The sequence below is a fragment of the Ctenopharyngodon idella genome, chromosome 5, assembly GCF_019924925.1.
Source record: "Ctenopharyngodon idella isolate HZGC_01 chromosome 5, HZGC01, whole genome shotgun sequence".
In the NCBI taxonomy this organism is placed as follows: Eukaryota; Metazoa; Chordata; class Actinopteri; order Cypriniformes; family Xenocyprididae; genus Ctenopharyngodon; species Ctenopharyngodon idella.
Window position 1 is genome coordinate 33916922 of NC_067224.1, and position 18736 is coordinate 33935657.

Here is an 18736-nt window from a genome sequence, read left to right on the forward strand (position 1 = left end):
AGAAGGGTTCAGTTTATATAAACATCAAGAGAACAAAAGAGTGAATGGAGGAAAAGGGGAGGACAAAACACAAGAATAATTTATTTTCCACTATTTTAAAAGGTGATAGACATTTTGTTCTTCTCCCTCTTACCTCATGCAGCTTCACTCTTACTTTATTGATGGCCTTCAACCAGCGCAGACGGGAAGGAGAGAAAGGAGGTGGGCCATCCTCATAGAAACTGAAAAAGACAATTAAATGCCATAAGATCAAGTGGCTAAAGTATACTAGCATACATATGGTCTCAAAGCTAGCAGACATGAACTAAAAGGCAACAAAACTAGAAATTTAGATTTCATGGGGTATTTAGATCAGACACAGATCAGAAATAAACATTTAAAACATGATTCTGATACAGTTAAACAATGTGTAATTATACAGTTTGATTACAGTTACAATCAAGGTCAATCAATACACATTTTCCAGTGTTGTACTTTTATATTTAAATATTAGCTTAGTTTTTAGGATTCGTATGTGTATCATATGTGTATCTTCACATCTATTCAGTGTGAAACACATACCTGTGCTGCCTCTCTGGCTTTCTCCCTTGATTAGCAACAGGCTTGGGTGTACTCTCCCCTTGTACTTCTTTCTCCACATTTGCTAGTATTTCTCTTTCCCCTTTTTCTGTGTCATCTGATGCTGGAAGAGGTAGAGCAACAACAGCTGCAACAACAACAGCTGAATAGCTGCGTTCTTCTGGCTCAGAGCTGAACTGGGAACTGGCTTGGCTAAGGTTACCAGAAGACCCAAATCGAGAGCTGTCCACCGGGCTGGTGAAAGAAAACAAAAGATGTAAATATCAAGATGTAAATATTTAAATCTAGTCACAAACTAAATCACACAGGAATCAATTTCAGTCCTAGACTTTGTTTAAAATGTGTTTGGGTAACATGTCAATAATGTCATTACAGTAATGCAGGCTGAAGAACCTTAGGGGAAAGTTGAATAAACATACTGGGAACAGTGCTAATATGAATTTAATGAAATACTAGATAAAGAAGATAAATATATAAAATTAATCAGTAGCAGTGAAACTTTTTTTTTTTTATCCAAGTACAATTTAAAAGATTCATAATTTCAGGAGCAAGCAAGTTACTTGTAATATTTGTTATGTTATGCATGTCTTGACAGACAATAAGAAACCAAAAGAAAACATTTCAATAATGTGAATATAACAAATTAATAATACTTAATAAAATGAATAATTAATAAAAATTAAAATATCTTGGAAAGATGGAGGGTAATGTTCACAATAAACCATAATAAATGGCCTAAGAATACCCATTTATTATGATTTTACTAGCCTTTTATCAAAGATTTGCTGTAGAAGGGTCCCTGGTGGCTTTTCTTCACTGGAATCTATATCAGGAGGGTCCTTGTCTTTATCTATGCAATCTTGGGAAATCTGAGATTTCTCTATATGCTCTACTTCCAGACAGGATGCCCCTTGTTTAAGTGCTGTCGGACTCTCTGGACTTGTGTCAAAGCTTGGCTGCTTATGTGAAGAGTTGTCACTTGGATCTTCTGTATCACTGGGATCTGCACTTCCTGTGACCTCTGATTCAAGAGACAATTTATCAGCCTCGGGTTCATAATTTTCTTCAGGCTTCAAGTCTGGGTGTTTGGACTGGGTTGCAGGAGGGGTCTGAGGAGGTGAACTTTGCCATGGGAAGCCTATTTTCCTTCCAAACATTGATGACATGGTCTCTTCCTTTGCAGAAGCTGATTTATCTTCTTGGAAGAGACCCACAGACAAACCTTTGAAACCGGAAAGCAGACCACTGCTCTCTGCTTGTGGCTGTGAAGGGTTGGTGCTGACTGAAGGGGCCGGAGTGGAAGAGCCAAAAAATGAGCTGAAAGGTTTGGCTGTCTCTGCTGCACCAGACATCAAACCACCAAAAATACTTTTAGAAGGTGGTGAGGTTGGTCGTTTGTCTTCAACTAGTATTTTGGGTGTAGATGGTGGGGTTTCAGTGTCTCCTGGTGATACCTTTGAGGATAAACCCAATTCAGATGTCTCTGTATGAATAGTTTCAGATGCATCATTGATCTCCTTGCTTTCATCTTTTGTTTCATGTGAAGAGTTGACCTCTTGCTCTTCAACAACCTTTAATGACTCAGAATCACATTCCTTCAGTTCTTCATTTACTAATTTAGTAACTGACACAGACTCAGATTCAGAGACTGCACTTGACTCATTAACATTGAGGCTCATTTGTTCTTTAGAGTCTTGTGTTCCATCGTTACCTTTAGTTTCAGATTTATCTGGCAGCTTGGTTTCATCTGATTTTGTTGCTTCTGTACCTTTAAACAATCCAAACAGATCACCAGTGAGGGAGTCCGTTGGCAGGCTGGTTGGAAGATTAAAAAATGAGCTCTTCTGCTGTTGTGGTTGTGCTGCAGTGGATGTAGGTGATGACTTGAAGAAAGAGGTCTGTGGCACTGAGAAGAAACTAGAAGCTGCTGGCTTGCTAGAAGCACTTGGGCCAGAAAACATTGACATGAAGCCAGAAAATGCAGCAGGTTCTGGGGGTCTTTGGGAGCCAGGCATTCTTGGTCTTGGTTGACCAGAAATGACAGGTCTAGGTCCTCTTGGTCCAGGCATTCCAGGTCTGGGCTGACAAAAAGGTCCAGCCATTCTTGGCCTAGGCTGAGCAGGAAAACCCAGTATTCCTGGCTGAGGTACAATAACTTCTTGTTTAGGCTGCTGCTGCTGCGGAATAGAAGAAATCAGCTGTGGATCTAAAGATGGTTGCATGGTTGCCACCATTAATGGTTTGTCATTTTCTTCTGACTTTGTGATTTCATCTGTTTTTTCCTTAAGGTCTGCTTGCTGGCTGTCAGAAATTGTGTATGTTATTTGTACATCATCACCTTTCCATGATTCTTCAGTGAGAGTTTTCTCTTTCTCAGCACCCAGAGGTTTGCTTGTTTCTTGAGACTTTTCCAGTTCCAGACATTCTTCTGATTCCACATTTTTCTCCACCAGTTTGTCATTTTCTAATGGCAGTTCATTTTCTTGTAATTTTTTCTCAGGCAGTTTTTCAAGCTCTACAGCTTTATCAGATTCTAATGACACCTCTGATGGTTTCTCAAGTGCAACAGGCTCTACAACTTGCCCGGATGAATTTTCAAGAACAAACTGCTTTAAATCTTTATTAAAATCTTTTTTTTCTGGACTGGTGGCTACATTTTCTTTGTCATTTTCCATGCCCAGCTCCTCATTTTTAAGTTTCTCATTAATAGCTGGTTCGTCATGCATTTTGTCAACCACTGAAGTTTCTTCATTTTTAGACTGTTCCTCTGTCAGAAGAACAACCTCTTCAGTCTCATTTATTTGTGTCAGGCAATCAGTTTTCTTTGAACAAGCGGCTACAGTTTCTTTGTAATTTTCCATATCCAGCTCCTCATTTTTAAATTGCTCATTAATAGTTTGTTCCTCATGTATTTTATCAACCACTGAAGTTTCTTCACTTTTAGATTGTTCCTTTGTTAGAAGTACAACCTCTTCAGTCTCATTTATTGATGTCATGCAATCAGCTTTCTTTGAACAAGTGTCTACAGTTTCTTTGTAGCTTTCCATGTCCAGGTCCTCATTTTTAAGTTGCTCATTAATAGTTTTTTCCTCATATATTTTGTCGACCACTGAAGTTTCTTCATTTTTAGTTTGTTCCTCGGTCAGAAATACAACCTCTTCATCCTCATTTATTAGTGTCTTCATTTTAGACATTGTATTATCATTTATGGATGGCTGCATTTCATCAGTCCTCCCTGTAACATCCACAGACTCTTCCTTCATTTCACCACATGGTTTTTGATCCAACTTAACAGGAGATTCAAATGTGTTTTTTACAGGAACCTCTTCTTTAGCCTCAACAGATGCATTTTCATCTGTAACTGATTCAGTTAAATGTATGGATGTTACATGGCATGTGGGAGAACCCTCCCTTATAGTGGTCACATCCACAGATTTAGAATCAGATTTTTTATCATCCATGAAAGACATGATGTTGAATCCAGTAGATTTTGTTTTATCAGATGAGAAAACAGAGGGAACTTTAAAGAGACCTTCTGGCTCAGAGCCTCCAGTTGGACTTTGCCCACTAAACATGGAAAACAATCCCTTTCCTGTTGTATCCTTATTGGTGGACTCAGTTGCAGCAGCATCAGTTGGTGTTTGAGATTGAGAACTACTTCCACCAAACATGGAAAATAAACCAGGCCCATTATTTTCTCTGGCCCCAGAACCAGGCAAAATACCTCCAAGAATGGAGGATCCAGATCCAGGTGTTTTTGCAGCAACTCCACCTCCTGTTGGTGCTGTCTGCTGAGAAGATCCACTAAACACAGAAAAAAGTCCTTTACCAAGTGGTTCTTTGGAAGTGGGCCCTCTTGGAGTTGGACCTCTTGGTCCAGGTCCTGATGTAGCCCTTAGAACATGTCCTGGTGGTCCTCTTGGTCCAGGTCCTGAAGCCACCCTTGGAGTAGGCATGTGTGGTGGTCTTGGTCCTACAGGCAGATCTTTTGGGCCAGAAACAGGTGGACCTTCCTTTTCAGGTTGTGGCTGAGAAACAGATCCACCAAATATAGAAAATATGCTCTTTCCAGGTGGATCTTTGGGTGCAGGTGATGCAGGGGTTGCTTGAGGAGCAGCACTTCCAAACATCGAGAATAATCCTGTACCTGGCATTTCTTTGGAGGATGAGGACCCAGGGATTATTCCTCCTAGTATGGATTGTCCACTCTGAGGTTGGGATTGACCCAAAGATGTGCCAAAAAGTGAGAATATGCCTTTGCCAGATTGCTCTTCAACAACTGTGTCTTTGAGAGTGGAAGGAGAAGCTGGTTCAGTGCTGGTGGTTGTGGCCTCTTCATTTGATCTTGCAGGCCCTGCCGCCTGCACTTCCCCTTCTTTTGTACTTGGTTTAGATTTTGCTATGGAGGTTTTCAGAGTGTCTTCTGATACTTTTTCTGTTCCTGAAGACACTGGTCCAGAAGTGATACTCAGGTTGTCAGACATTAATTTAGGGGATTCATCAATATCTTTTATTTTCTCTTCACACTTTGTTGATTCAGTGTTTGCACCATCCTCTAGGTTTGACTCTTGTTTAAAAGCACTGGACACTTGGTCGTCTTTATTGTAATCTTCTTCAAGATATGTTTTTTCAGAAAAGCTGGCCTCAGGGCAGATACTCTCATTTTGTTCAACAGTGCTTAGTATTAATGGTGCTGAAAATGCATCAGAGTTGGTAAGTACATCCTCAATGGAGTAATCATGTTTAATCTCAGAAACCTCTGTTAGAGCCTCTGGAGAATCCATTACTTTAGAGAAATTCACTTTGATGATGTGACTGTCAATTTCATGAGATGCCACATCCTCTGTAGCTAAATTGTCTTGAGAACCATCAGTTTTTTCCATAGGGGTCTTGTCAATAAGAGACAAAGCAAAATCATCTTTCTCTGTTGTATCAGGTTCATCTGTCAATATATCATCTTCAGGACAGTCTTCAGGACTGCTAGCCTCTGAAATCATGATCTGAGGGATAAGCATCTTTCTTGGGCCCAAACCAGAACTAACTAATGATCGCCCCTCTAGCTCAGTGGGTGAAACTGGAGTGAAAGAAGGTACCTCTTCGATAGACATCATCTCAGACAAAATAAACTGTTGGGGAGTAACATCTAATTGACTAACACTGTCCACCACAATATCTTGTGTTGAAACAGATTGAGACATTGCTGCTGTTTGTGGTACGGTGGCCTGTGAGATAGCTTGATTTGACATATACTGGGCATCACATCCACTTACTGTAGCTGAATGATGAAGAGTTGACATTTTATCCGGTTGGCCTGAATCAGTCTGGTTGCCAGACATGACCATAGATGATATCTCTTTCAATTGTGTTTGAAGTGTTAAGGGGGTAATTGTAGACCCAGGGGAAGATGTAGGAAGGCTTGTGGCAACCGGAAATGATGTATCACTTGTGACTGAAACTTCAGCTAAGGAGATGCTTCCAGAAGAGTTTTGAGACTGTGACTCTGCTGAAATTCCAAAAACATTAATTGGCTGAGAAATTGTGCCACTAAATGTTGGAGCCCTACTTTCAGCAAATGCCTCTGTGATCTGAGGAACTGATGTTCTGTTATGTTGTACTAGTAAACTTCTTAAAGGCAGGTCAGTGGGAAAGACTTGAGATGGTGGAACTGGGGAAACTTTATTAAGTTCAATAGGTGGACTTAATACAGAAGGTGGTGTAGTAAATCCTGGACTTGGAAAAGGCTGTGTGGGTGGATCGACTAAGGATGGCGGTGCAGTATGTGCTTGAACAGTAGTTAGTATGGTTCCATTGAACACTGATGTATCTGCTGTTGTTGTCATTGTCTGGTTTGGAGATGTGGTAATTTCTTGGTTAAATTCAATACAACGATGAAGTGATGGTTTGATGATTGACTGTATCATTTTATCACTTCTTTGTGAGACATTATCTGTTGTTGGCTGTGAGCCTGCTCCATCAAATAACGATATCAATCCTTTGACTGACATCTTTGTGGCTGGGCCTGAAATTGAGACTTGACATGGAGATCCATCCATAACACTTGGCACGACAGCTGGACTTGATGAAAGTGGTCTTGGACATGCCATAGTAATTTCAGAGTTCGTAGTACTTGTGGGTACAACGACCACTGATTCTAGTACAATGGCAGAAGTCGTCGCTGGCAGGTTTGCAGTAGCAGACACAAAGTTAGATGACAAACCTTGATCAGGTATGGATACATCTTGAACTGATACAACTGGAACAACTGATGTTTGAACAAGTGTTTTGTCTAACACTAGCGGCTTTTCGTTGAAAGCAGCTGTCTCATTCTGAGGCATGCAGTCTTCTCCAAAGCTTTCCACTGTTGTTTGTTTGATAAGACCTTTTGGTCTTGAGACAGTAGTTGAAGTAATAAATGGCTCAGCCCGCTGAATATGCTGACTCCCATCATTCTCAGTTAATGTTGAGAGAAGTGACCGGTGTCTTATCTGCCTACTGATGATAGACCTTTGAGCTGGTTGCTGATTAGTTGTGTGCTCTGAGCAATTTATGTGAGGCATAGATTTTTGGGGCAGGTCATTGAAGGTCAACACATTAGATAAATCATTGATTTCTGTAGAGAGCAGAGAGAGATGTGGATCAACACTTGTGCTGCTTGCAAATGGAAGCCCCTTATCCAGAAGCTGTGGGTTGACTGGTTCAGTAGGTTCATGTTGTGCTTCCCTTAGTTGTACAGAATTTTTGAGGAAATGCAAATCAGTTCTATGCAAATGATTTTTCTTCTGAACTGATGTATCTGCTATTTGAGTAGGCACATTGGACTGAAAAGATGGATATGATGCTTGAGACGTAGGTAAATTATTTGATTGGGTGGCCAATATTTCCTGATTTCCTGACAGTTGAGGAGAATCTTGCTTATTTTTTGTAGTGGAACTCTGAACTGCATATATGTTAGTAGTTCTTAGAGTTGAAAGATCCTTGACGTCATTGTCACTTTTGTTTTTATTTACATCAATCATTATGTCAGCAGTCAAGTCAACAGCCCCAACATAAGATTTCTTAGAAGTAATACTACCATTTTTGGGATATCTGCTTCCAATCCTTAATTTCTCCTCTTCAGATCTAGTAAAATCCACAGGATGTCCATTCTGAAGAACAAAGGAGCAGTTGGGCTTTGTAGGTGAAACAATGACAGAAAAGTCAACAGGTTTGCTCAAGGCCTGAGATTCTACAGTTTGTATCTTTGAGATTGGGAGCATTCCATTTTGATGATAGGTAGGAATCTGCTGGCGCAACAAAGTTTCTGTAGTATGACGTCCATCCAATAATTGCATTCGGTGCGGATTACTTTTTTCTAGTAAGGATATACAGTGTGACATTTTTTGAGGGATCTGCTCAGAAGGCGAAAATGATTCAACTATTAATGGCATTCCTACTGAATCTTTTCTTGAATGTTTGTAGATGAATACTTTATCTTTGACAAGAGGCAATACTCCACTTGGAAGCATTTCTCCTGTTGATCCCTCAGACATTGTAGAAGTTGATCGGACCACAGACATATCAATAGTGGATTTAATTGTGTTAGCTGGTGCCGAAGGTACTTTTGTTCCTTGATCTATAGTTGATTTCAAAGAAAAAGAGGACTTTTCATCAGGCAATTTGCTTTGCCTTCGAACTGGTTTAGGGAACAAAGGAGGCTCTACAATTAGAGGTACACCAGCTAGTCTTTTTAACACTTCAGCATCAGTGGTTGGTCTTGTTTTCACAAGTGACAGCACACCAGCTTCAATGATAACGTCTCCAGAAATCTCTGATGGCTTTGACAAGAGTTTTGGAGACATGTCAACTATGTCCTTGATTGTATTAGCTGGTGCTGTGGGTATTGTGTTGGGTTGTCCTGAAAGAGATGATTGCCGTGTCATTTGTAATGTGGCAGCTTCGCTTTGAAAGAAACCCACTTTAGCAGAGATTCTTCTGACTTCAAGGGATTGCTGGCTTGAAATAACACTATTCTTTTCTTTCAGTGTTTCCTTATCTGAACTTTGCTGCACTTGTGATGGAGATGTAGTATTCATTATAAGGTTTTCTTGGGAATTACAGGGTGTTACTATTAAAGGCAATCCAACAGATGCCCCTATGGCAATCGCAGTATCTGTCGTTTTTCTTTTCATCAATGGCATTGGAGATAATTCTTGTTTTTCCTCTTGGACTTTTTCAGTTGGCTTTGGAGACATATCTAAAATTGTATTAACTGCACTGGCTGGAGCACAGGCCATTTGCCAACTAGGTGTTTGTCGGTTTAAGATTGGACTTAACTGTGATGCTTTCAAATCCATCATCTGTTGTGAAGAATCACTTTGTGTAACATTTGATTGTGATTCAAAACTTCTAAGAAGAGTTTTCCGCTGTTGTGTTGGAGGCTCCACAATCAAAGACATACCAACTACTTCTTCATTGCCATCTGAGATTGATGTTGATCTTGCTCTCACAAGTGGCAGCACTTCCTTTTGAACTGCCTCAGTTACCACAGCTGAATGAGTAGTTGGTTTTGCAGACATATCTAATGTAGCTTTAATTGCATTTGCTGGAGCAGATGCTGTTTGATGATAAGGAGAAGGTTGCACTGGCAAACTTACAGTTCTATTATAAGGATGATTTTGGCTCTGTAAAACAGAGCATTCCTGGTAAAACTTGGAGTCACTAGATAAGAGTTGTGGCAATGATTGACGCCTTTGTGGGAGAAGATTTTTCTCTGGTACTGATGGCTCAACAAGCAAAGGCAATCCAACAAGCTCTTCATTGCCATCTGAGATTGATGTCGACCTTGCTCTCACAAGTGGCAGTGCTTCTTTTTGAACTGCCTCAGTTACAACAGCCGAACATGTAGTTGATTTTGCAGACATATCTAACGTAGCTTTAATTGCATTTGATGGAGCAGTTGCTGTTTGATGATAATGAGAGGGTTGAAGTGGCAAACTTGCTGCTTTGTTGTAAATACGGTTTTGGATGTGTAAAACAGGGCCTTCTTGGAAAAACTTGGATTCACTAGATAAGAGCTGGGGTAATGATTGATGCCTTTGTATGAGAAGATTTACCTCTTGTGCTGATGGCTCTACAAGCAAAGGCAAACCAACAAAATCTGTATTCATTTCTGTGACTGAGGCACGTCTGCTTCTTACAAGGGAGAAAGCTTCAGTTGCTGAGCTCTCAGTGATCATTGTCCCCATATCTTTATTGACTGTCTTTGAAGTCATATCCAGAGTTGCTCTGACTGAATTAGCTGGAGCAGTGCTCTCATTATGTGATTGCCCAGTCATGTGACTAATTCTTAAAGATTCACTAGCAAGTGAAGTCTGCCTTATGAGGCCAATATTTTTATTTTGAGCAGGCATCTGCAGTGCTGGGCTTAACATTGATGTCTTTATTTCAGAACATGTATGAGGTGATGGTGCTCGAGATATAGAAGTTGGCACTTGGCTGGGTTTGGCACTTCGCTTAAATGGCCCTCCCTCTAGCCTATCACGTTGAGCTGGTGTTGAGGCTGACTTAAATGCTGCCTTTGAGGGCGAATCCACCAGGACTCTGTTAGAGCTTATTTGAGTACTGTTTGCCTGGGGCATCTGATCTGAGGCTTGTCTAGCAAGCTGGGGGTTTTGTCTTTGTGAAATGGGTGCTTCATTGCCACAACTGTCATTTTGTCTGGGAACTCCACAGTCTGGAGGAAAGTATTGTGGTCTGCTTCTCGGAGAGGGTGGAGCAGATACAGTTCCTAGAGGTACGTCAGACATTGTCAAGGAGAGATTTCTGACTTCTAGAGCTGGAAATGTGACATTTATTTCTTTCACTTCCTTATTTAACTCAGCAGTCAGGTCAACAGCTGCTGTCTCACTCGTGTCAGATGTCTCTTCATTCTGGTTTTTAACATTTAGTTTTGTTGTGGTAAAGTCAATGACATCCAGAACACATCCTTCAGCATGAGTATCTAATGGAGTTTTCTCATCATTACCTTTGTCTTTTTTGCTCATGGCTCCAGAGAAATCCATAGGTTTACTACAAAAAAAAGAGTCAACTGCAATTTGTGGTTTGTTAAAAAGTAAATTCTGTGGTGGTGGCAATGATATTGTTTGATCTGACATCACTGTGCAAGGTTTTGGCTTTAAGGGAACTATTGCAGTCTTAGAGACTTCAAAATTTGACACTTTGTCTGATAAAGGAGACTGTGTTGACTGTGATGGCTGTCTTGCCAGTTTGTGTTTCTGTGACGCAGCAGAGGGCTTAGAAGAAATACTTGTGAGTCGCATGCTCAAAACTGAGGCTGGTGGAGTAGGTGATACTTGAGGTGTGGGGGTTGCACTGGGCTGTGTAAACCCATCCTGCCTTGTTGAACTTACTGGTGTTACAGGAAGTGTCCTAGTTGAAGTAGGTGGCATTCCATTGCTCTTCGGTAGATCAGGAAGTTTTCTAGAAGTGGCCTGAGGTTGTGGTGTAATTGTAGATCCTGCTAATGCTGTGCTTTTAGCTGTTTGTGGTGTAGTAGATGTCTTTTCAACAAAGTTTTTAATAGTTAAAACAGGATGGGAAGTTTGCTTATTCTGAGTTTTCTGGTCAACAGGCTTATCATCTACATGTCCAATCAGGATTTCAGGAATTGAAGGTTTCATATTTGAGGGGTGCCGTCTATAGCCCACTGATGAAGTAGACATAACTGGAGAAGAGGACTGTGGCACAGATACTTCAGGAAAAAGGTCTTTAATACCCTGATTTCTCCAGTATGGTCCTCCATGACATGGATTCTTTTCTTTCTTTGAGAGGTCAGCTGCTTCTTGTTGCTCCTCTGTAGAAATTATACTTGGCTCTTGTGAACCCATTTTTACTTTTTTGAGTTTGTACACACTGAAGTCAACAGGTTGCTCTGTCTGTGCATTTATGGACTCCTGAAACATTTGGGAGAACCGCTCAAGGTTCATGTTCATAATCCGGTCACCTTTCTGAAGAGCTGAAGACAAATCAACAGGAGCATTTAGGAGCTGCAAATCACACTGATTTTTTCCTGGTATCCAAAACACTTCATCTTCATTGAATAGAGGTATTTTAAAACCACAAAGCGTCATCTTTGGTTTATCTTTTTTATGTAGAATACTTGAGATATTTTCAGTGATTTGTTCTAAAACACGGCTCTCCTCTGGGGTCGCACATGCATAAAGGTGCTTACCAGCCCTATCAGTCAAAAGAGAGTATATATATTCTTCATCCATGTAAACATAATAGCCACAGTCTCCTACCTCAGCTGGCCACCACATTCCCTGCTCCAACAAGGACAGCCACTGCTGGTACCACTCAGAATCTTCAAAAAACATTTCATTCTCTATATCTCCACTAGCAGTCACAGAGCTTCTGAGGTCGACTGCACCTGGAGTCAAATCCAATGGCCCCTTTTTTTCAGTAAGTCGTTTGAAGAATCTTGAGTCAAATTTAAAATCTAAATGTGGTGTGGGGGTCTTTTTTGAGGCATTTTTACTATTTAGTCTACAGTCTGACATTGACTGGCATGAATATATTTTTGCTGGTACATCCGTTGAGAGGTTAACAGCAGCTGATTTCTCCATCCAAGGCTTTTTGCTTCTTTTATCACTGAAGTCATCTAAATGGTCACAGCCTCCCCAGGATTTCCTGTTTGTGTTACTCATGTCAAATACAAAAATATCCTCTCCATTTGCTAGTGGAAGACTACTTTGAAATGGCAAATTGACAACATCCTGCCAAGGATGTGAGGGTATATGGAACTGACTAGGATCCATATTTTTAAAGTTCCACCATTCAGGCGTCTCTACTACTGGTTCAGAAGGTAATGGCATTCCCACTTGATTTGTAGAATAACAGTCTGGAACTTGTGTTGCTAGGGTCTCCAATAGAGCATAATCATTCAGTTGCTGCCAAAGAAGAGCTTCTATGAGACACTGATGTTCATACAGTTCTGGGGGAATCACACCATGCTCAGCAAATGTATACAATAAATCTTGGTATCCATAATTAGTAGACGTGCCATATAAGAGTCTATGTATCTCCTCCATGTACTGTTGTGTGGATTTCACTGCAGGATGCAGATTAGCAGGTTGTTGAGAAGCTTCATTTACTAATTTGTTTGACTCTGAACTCCAGGTGTTGCTGGTAACTGAAGTAGTGGTCTCATTTTTACTCTGCTTAGACATTAGTCGATCAAGAAAGCCCTTCTCTTGGTCCTTACTTTTTGCTGGCGAGTCATTTTCATTGGCTCCAGATTTAAAAATCCCAGAAAGCACACCTGCACCACTACTGGAAATACTTTTTGGTTCTTCTTTGGTTTGAAGAGAAGGAAGTTTAGATGAGGTGTCTTCCTCTGATGCCTTGTTAAATAGTCCAGACAAAAAAACTTTTTGTGTTGAAACTTTTTGATCTTTTTCAGCACCTACATCTTCAGAGGACAAAAGTTCAACTGGTTTGGTCCTCTGAATCTGTGGTCGGCCTTGACTAGGTTTAATTCCAGAACGGTCTTGTTGCTGCTGTTTTGATTTCTGACTAGGAGAACCTTCATTTGTTGATGTTGGTTCTTCAGCTGTTGTAGCAAGTTTGCTCAAAAACCCAGATAAGATGCTACTAGACTCATTTTGCTGATTGCTTGCACTTTGAACAGATGCATTTGCTGGCTGATTGCTTGATTGAGTATGTTGTTGCACAGATTCATCCGAGGTGGCCATTTTGAAAATGCTAGAAAATAGACCACCAGACTGTGTTGCTCCTTGTAATGCAGTCTGACTTTGACATTGCGGACTTTGCAGCTGGCTTCCAGAGGCAGGATGTGGCTGCTGTCCTACAGAAGGTGATTTTTGAGTTGCAGCTTCTGATCCCATCTTCAAAAGACCAGAAAGAAGTCCACCTGATTGGCTTGGAGGGGGTGGCTGCTGGGTAGAAGTTTGACTCTGTTCTGATGCATCTGGCCTACTTGTTTGTCGGTTAGGCTGACCTCCTGGAACAGACTTTGTTGACTGAGCTGGAGTATCTACTGATGCAAGTTTGTTGAAAAGGCCTGAAAGCAAACCCCCTTGTGGTGGCTCAGTGGTTGATGAAGTATGAGAGGGAATCTGATTCTGTCTTTGTAAAGGCTGTCTGTTTCCCTGCTGCTGTTGACTGGATCCAGGTGGTTCTTGTTGTGACTGTGTTGGTGTTGGGTTTGTTGAAAAAAGCCCAGAAAAGAACCCACCCTGTTGGCTAGAAGATTGCTGGGGGGCACTTTCATTTTGACCAGACCTACTGATTTGCTGCATGGTTTGTGACTGGGGTTGTGCAGTGGCAGTATCTGCAATCTTATTAAGCAACCCAGAGAACATTCCACTTGGTCCACTTTGTGGTACCTGGTGAGGTGGAACTTGGTTTTGTCGTTGCAAGTTTTGTCTGTTAGTTTGCTGTGCATTAGGTTGACCAGAACAAGGGGGCTCCTGCTGTGGACGACTTAGGGGAGCTGGATCTTTGGCATTATTAATGTCTGAAGCACTCATACTAAACAGGCCAGAAAGGAAGCCACCTGTCTGAGATGGTGACGGTTGTTCAGGGAGTTTAGAGTTTTGTTGTGAGGTCAGGGTACTATTTCCAGGATGTGGCTGTTGAGGAGCACTCTCTGGGGCTGTTAGCTTGTTAAAAAATCCTGAAAACATTCCACATGCTGTAGCAGGTGGTGGTTGTGGCTGTGCAGTTGGTTTGCTGGACTGTTGTTGATTAGGCTGACTGCCAGTGCCACTTGGCTGTTGTGACCCTGCAAGAGCATTCTCTGTTAGTTTTAGGAGCCCCCCCAAAAGTCCTCCTGTTTGACTTGGAGGTGGTTCAACTGCCTGCGTCTGAGATTGTGGTTGACTCTTTGTGTCTGTTTGTTGTTGACTTGGTTGTTGACTACTGCTCTGTTGTGATGTTTGCTGCTGCTGAGGTTGGGATACCTCTCCGGGTGCTGGGACAGTCTCAGGGTTGGCTAACTTCAAAAGCCCAGATAAGAATCCTCCTGATTGAGGCTGAGGTGAAGCTCCTTGAGATGGCTCATTGGAGGTGCCCTCCAATGCTACTTGTTTAGTGACATTTTGATTTTCAGGACCTGGTGCTGACTGGACATATGCTGTTTGGGGGCTTGAAACTGTATCACTGGCCAATTTGAATAACCCAGAGAAAATTCCAGTGCTCTGCTGTGGTTGGCTCTGGCTTTGAGTATTTGCAGGTGATTCTTGACAGGAGCTCCCTTCATTGGAGGGTTGTTGTTGTTGTGGGCCTGCTGATTGGCTGCTTGTGGTAAAGCTTTCAGGGGCAGCCATTTTCAATATTCCTGACAACAGTCCTCCTGACTGAGGAGGTGCAGCCCCTGGTTCAAGCTGGTTCTGGGTGCCAGTAACAGTGGAAAGTAGCCCTGAGAATAATCCACCCTGTTGTGGTTGACCAGAACTTGTTTGCGGTTTATTGTTGCCAGATAAAAGACCAGATAGCAAGCCCTGAGACTGGGGTTGTGCTTGTATATCGGTTTGTGACTTTGGTTGCATCCGAGTCTTTAGATGATGGTCCTCTGGCTTAGCATTTGCTCCATCTTGAAGTTTAGATGGATTTTCATTTCTCTCAACTTGGTCTGCATCCAGTGTATCTATTTTAATCTCACTTTGATTTTCAGTAGACAGGCACTCATGACATTTTTGATCTGTTTCTATTACTATATCTGCAGAAGCTTCTTCTACATTGACTGGTCTTTCAGGATTCACAATAACAGTGGGAATACTTTGTGTAGTTGCTGTTGGCTTTGATGAGTCTTGTGTTCCAGTCTGTGCCTTTGGATCAGTTGGACTTGCTTTAAACAGATTGGAGAACCAGCCAGTATCTGTATTTCCTTTGGAAACACTTTCAAGCAATGCAGAACGACTGGACAGTGGTGATTTAGCCCCAGTTTGGGGTACGCCAGGTCTAGGTGGATTGGGATCTTCACCTGTTGTCAATTTTAGAAATCCAGAGAGCATACCACCTTCTTGTTTAGGCACCTGAGTACTGACTGGAGCATCTGAGGAAAAGAAAGGAAGCTTTAATTTATTGCCAAAAGTACTAGACACATCCTCAGATTTTGGAGCCTCGGCTGGCTTAAAAATAGAGAACATTGAGGGGGACTCAGCTGGCTTTTCATCAGGTGTATTGTTTGATATGAGTGAGTTCAGTGACTTCTTAAAAGGGCTAAAGAATCCAGTTTCTTCTGCGGGTATGTGACTGGTAGGCTTTGCTTCAATTTTACTCTCTCCTTGCTTGGACATAGGCCCTCTGGGCATGGAATCAGGTAATTCACCAGATGATTCTGTTTCAGGTAAGAGCTCTACTGATCCACTTCCTGATCCCCCACATGAGGACTGGTGCTCAGGTTGTGTGCCAGAACCCTCTAAAGAAAAACTCTTGGATTTATCCATTGATGCTTCTTTAGACTCTGAGTTTCCCTGAGATATATTTGGCTGCGAAGTATTTTCAGCACTAGATTTGTCTCCAAAAAGCCTGAAAGGGCTCAATCTTCCTAGCACTGAATCAACCACTGTTTGAGTCTGACTTGGAGTAGAGTCCTGAGTTTGAGAGCCACTTGAATCAGTAATGTTTGTAGCATCAGTCTCTGATGTGGCACTTGCTGGTCGACTGACCTCTGGGGACTGAAATGGCAACAGTGACTGCAAAGAGAACTTCTTGTCTGCACTGGCTTCCTGATTAGCAGGTGGTACAACAGCGACAGGAGTTGGACTACCAGACGGTTTAGGTATAAAAGAGAACAGTTTGGAAATACCAGACTCTGCCTGGGGAGGAACTGGAGATGGAGTTTTTGTTGCAGTTTCTGTTGATTCTGTATTTTCAGCTGCTGGTTTAGTATTTGTGAATGTGTTAAACAATGAGCTCATGGCATTTTTAACACCTGCAATACCTTGTTCCACAGCATTTTCCTCTTTGACCTCAGCTGGTTCACCCTCAGTTTTTATTTCTTCACTCCCTGTTTCTGTTTTTGTAACAGATTTTTGCATTGATTCATATTTACTAATTTCCTCCTCTCTTCCAGCCAGATATTCTGACACAGTGTCAACTAAGTTCTGAAGTTCATCCATGGTATCATGATACTCCTTATTTGGTTGCTCCACAGGCGACATTTCATCTGAGCCCCTTGTGCAAACATTCCCCATGCTACTTTGTTGTTCATAATAGCTTTGTGACCATTCATCATAAGAGGAAATATATCTTGAGTTATTGTAGTAACGGTCATATTCAAATTGTGCATCCTCTTCTACAAACGCCATATCATCCAGCTCCTCTTCAGACCCAAGAGAGAACTGCATTTCGTCGGATCCTGCAGATCCATATTCACTTCTTGCTCTCATCCTGGCTTCTTCCTCCTCACAATAAATTGTATAGTTCTCAAGGGTGTCTTCAAATGAGTTTTTGGCCCACATTCTGGTTTTGTACAACAGCCCCTCCGTATTTAATGCTTGGTCTGCCCTGCGAAGTTGCCTAATTGAAGGGATGATGGAACTCTCAGGAGGGGAAATTTCATCCTCGAAGTTTCTAGCTTCCTTATAGACCAAACGGACCTCACTGCTGCCTGTGGCTGTCGTGACGGGATTTTCGGATGCATCATACTCCTCAGCCTCCTCAGGGGACATTGCATCACACTCTACTGTATGGTAGAACCGACTGCCTTTGGAGTCACCTGGGCTGCTCACGATTCTATAAATTTCACTTTTGGTCTCATCATCATCATCCCATGTTTTCTGTGCTGGTTCCAAGTAATCATCCAGTATGTTGTCATTCATTTTGTATTTGGTCTCCCAGTCTTCAACTCCCATGCCTGAGTCCACTGGAATCATTCGGACATTATCTGTACCACTTGAAAATCTGATGTGCATAAAGTGAAAGTGCCAAAAGCATGGATGAGGATGAGAATGAACAGAAAGAGAAATTAACAAAATCTTAAATCAAAGTATATAGATGGATAAAAACAAAGAAAGAATATAAAAATGTATGAAACAACTGAAATGATGTAAAATATTTTCTGAAGGTAGATTGACTGCAAAAAAAAAAATACTTGAAAATTACCTAAAAACTTTTTTTTTTTATTGAAAGAAGATTAAAATTAACTTTAGAAGCAACTCTTAGATATTACGACTTGGCTTTATGGATTATATCTTAAATATAAGTGCATTTTGTCTTATAAAAACAAAAGATTTAACAGTGCACTTGCTTTTAACTTGATTAAACCTAAAACAAGTAAACAATTTTGCCAGTGCAGTAAGACACAAATACACTTATCTAAAAATAACTCACAGTATCTTATTCATGGTTGCATAAAATAAATGTCTTGTTTTAAGGATTTTTAGATAACGTGGTTAATGAAATATTTTAAAATTGATGTATGCCGTACATGTGTTTGTGTAATCAAGTGTTTCAACATACCTCTGTTCCCTTCCTTCTCTATAATCCAAGTCATAGCTCTGTATAGAGTCCGTCCTAGACTCTTTTGACAATGCCTCATGCTGTAATCTTCGACCAATGGGGTACTGATGTACCGAGGAATTAGGTTGAGCTGTGGTGTGGTATCGTGGAGGCCTGCTGTTTGTCTCACTGCGATAATCACTGTCCTTGTCATCCACAGCGCTGTCATGGTCATCGAAAGCTACAGCACAATGAAATCCAGAAGTGAGTAAAGTGTTGTCAGGGAGGACTGCACCTAGAATTTTGCATTCACTTCATTTCATATAGCCTCTAAATTTGAGTGTTCAGAGCAGAGACTCCATTGTACAAATTCAAAAGGTTAGTGAACATAAAGCTGTGACAACAGTGTGATATGCTGCACTCCATCATAAACTATTTTAAACAAATTTTAAAAATATTATACTATCAGTTATGACTTCATATTAAATGAGAAACTACCTGGAATATTTTACTTTTAAAAGTTTATTTGTCAGATCACTGCATAAAAGCTAAAAGACAATTAAAAATGGTGAAAATTTTAAAGAAATGATGGCCAGGCACAGCATCTTCGCTTTACCTTATATACATAGAAAACCAAAATGTTGAAAAAAAGTTAATGGAGATGTTATTTGTCAATTACACATTTCTAAATACAAATGATACACATAAATAA

At 41.0% G+C, this 18736-nt stretch overlaps 1 protein-coding gene across 1 annotated transcript in view; it reads right to left on the minus strand.

Annotated features, from left to right (window-relative positions):
* LOC127512893 (protein unc-13 homolog B) overlaps window positions 1-18736 on the minus strand; it is a 111144-nt gene that overhangs the window by 60404 nt on the left and 32004 nt on the right. Inside the window, exons 9-11 of the mRNA XM_051894248.1 lie at window positions 18046-18265; window positions 562-813; window positions 134-221 (exon numbers count right to left, since the gene is read on the minus strand). Of these exons, the coding sequence (XP_051750208.1) occupies window positions 134-221; window positions 562-813; window positions 18046-18265 (560 nt within the window). The remainder of the gene's footprint in view (window positions 1-133; window positions 222-561; window positions 814-18045; window positions 18266-18736) is intronic.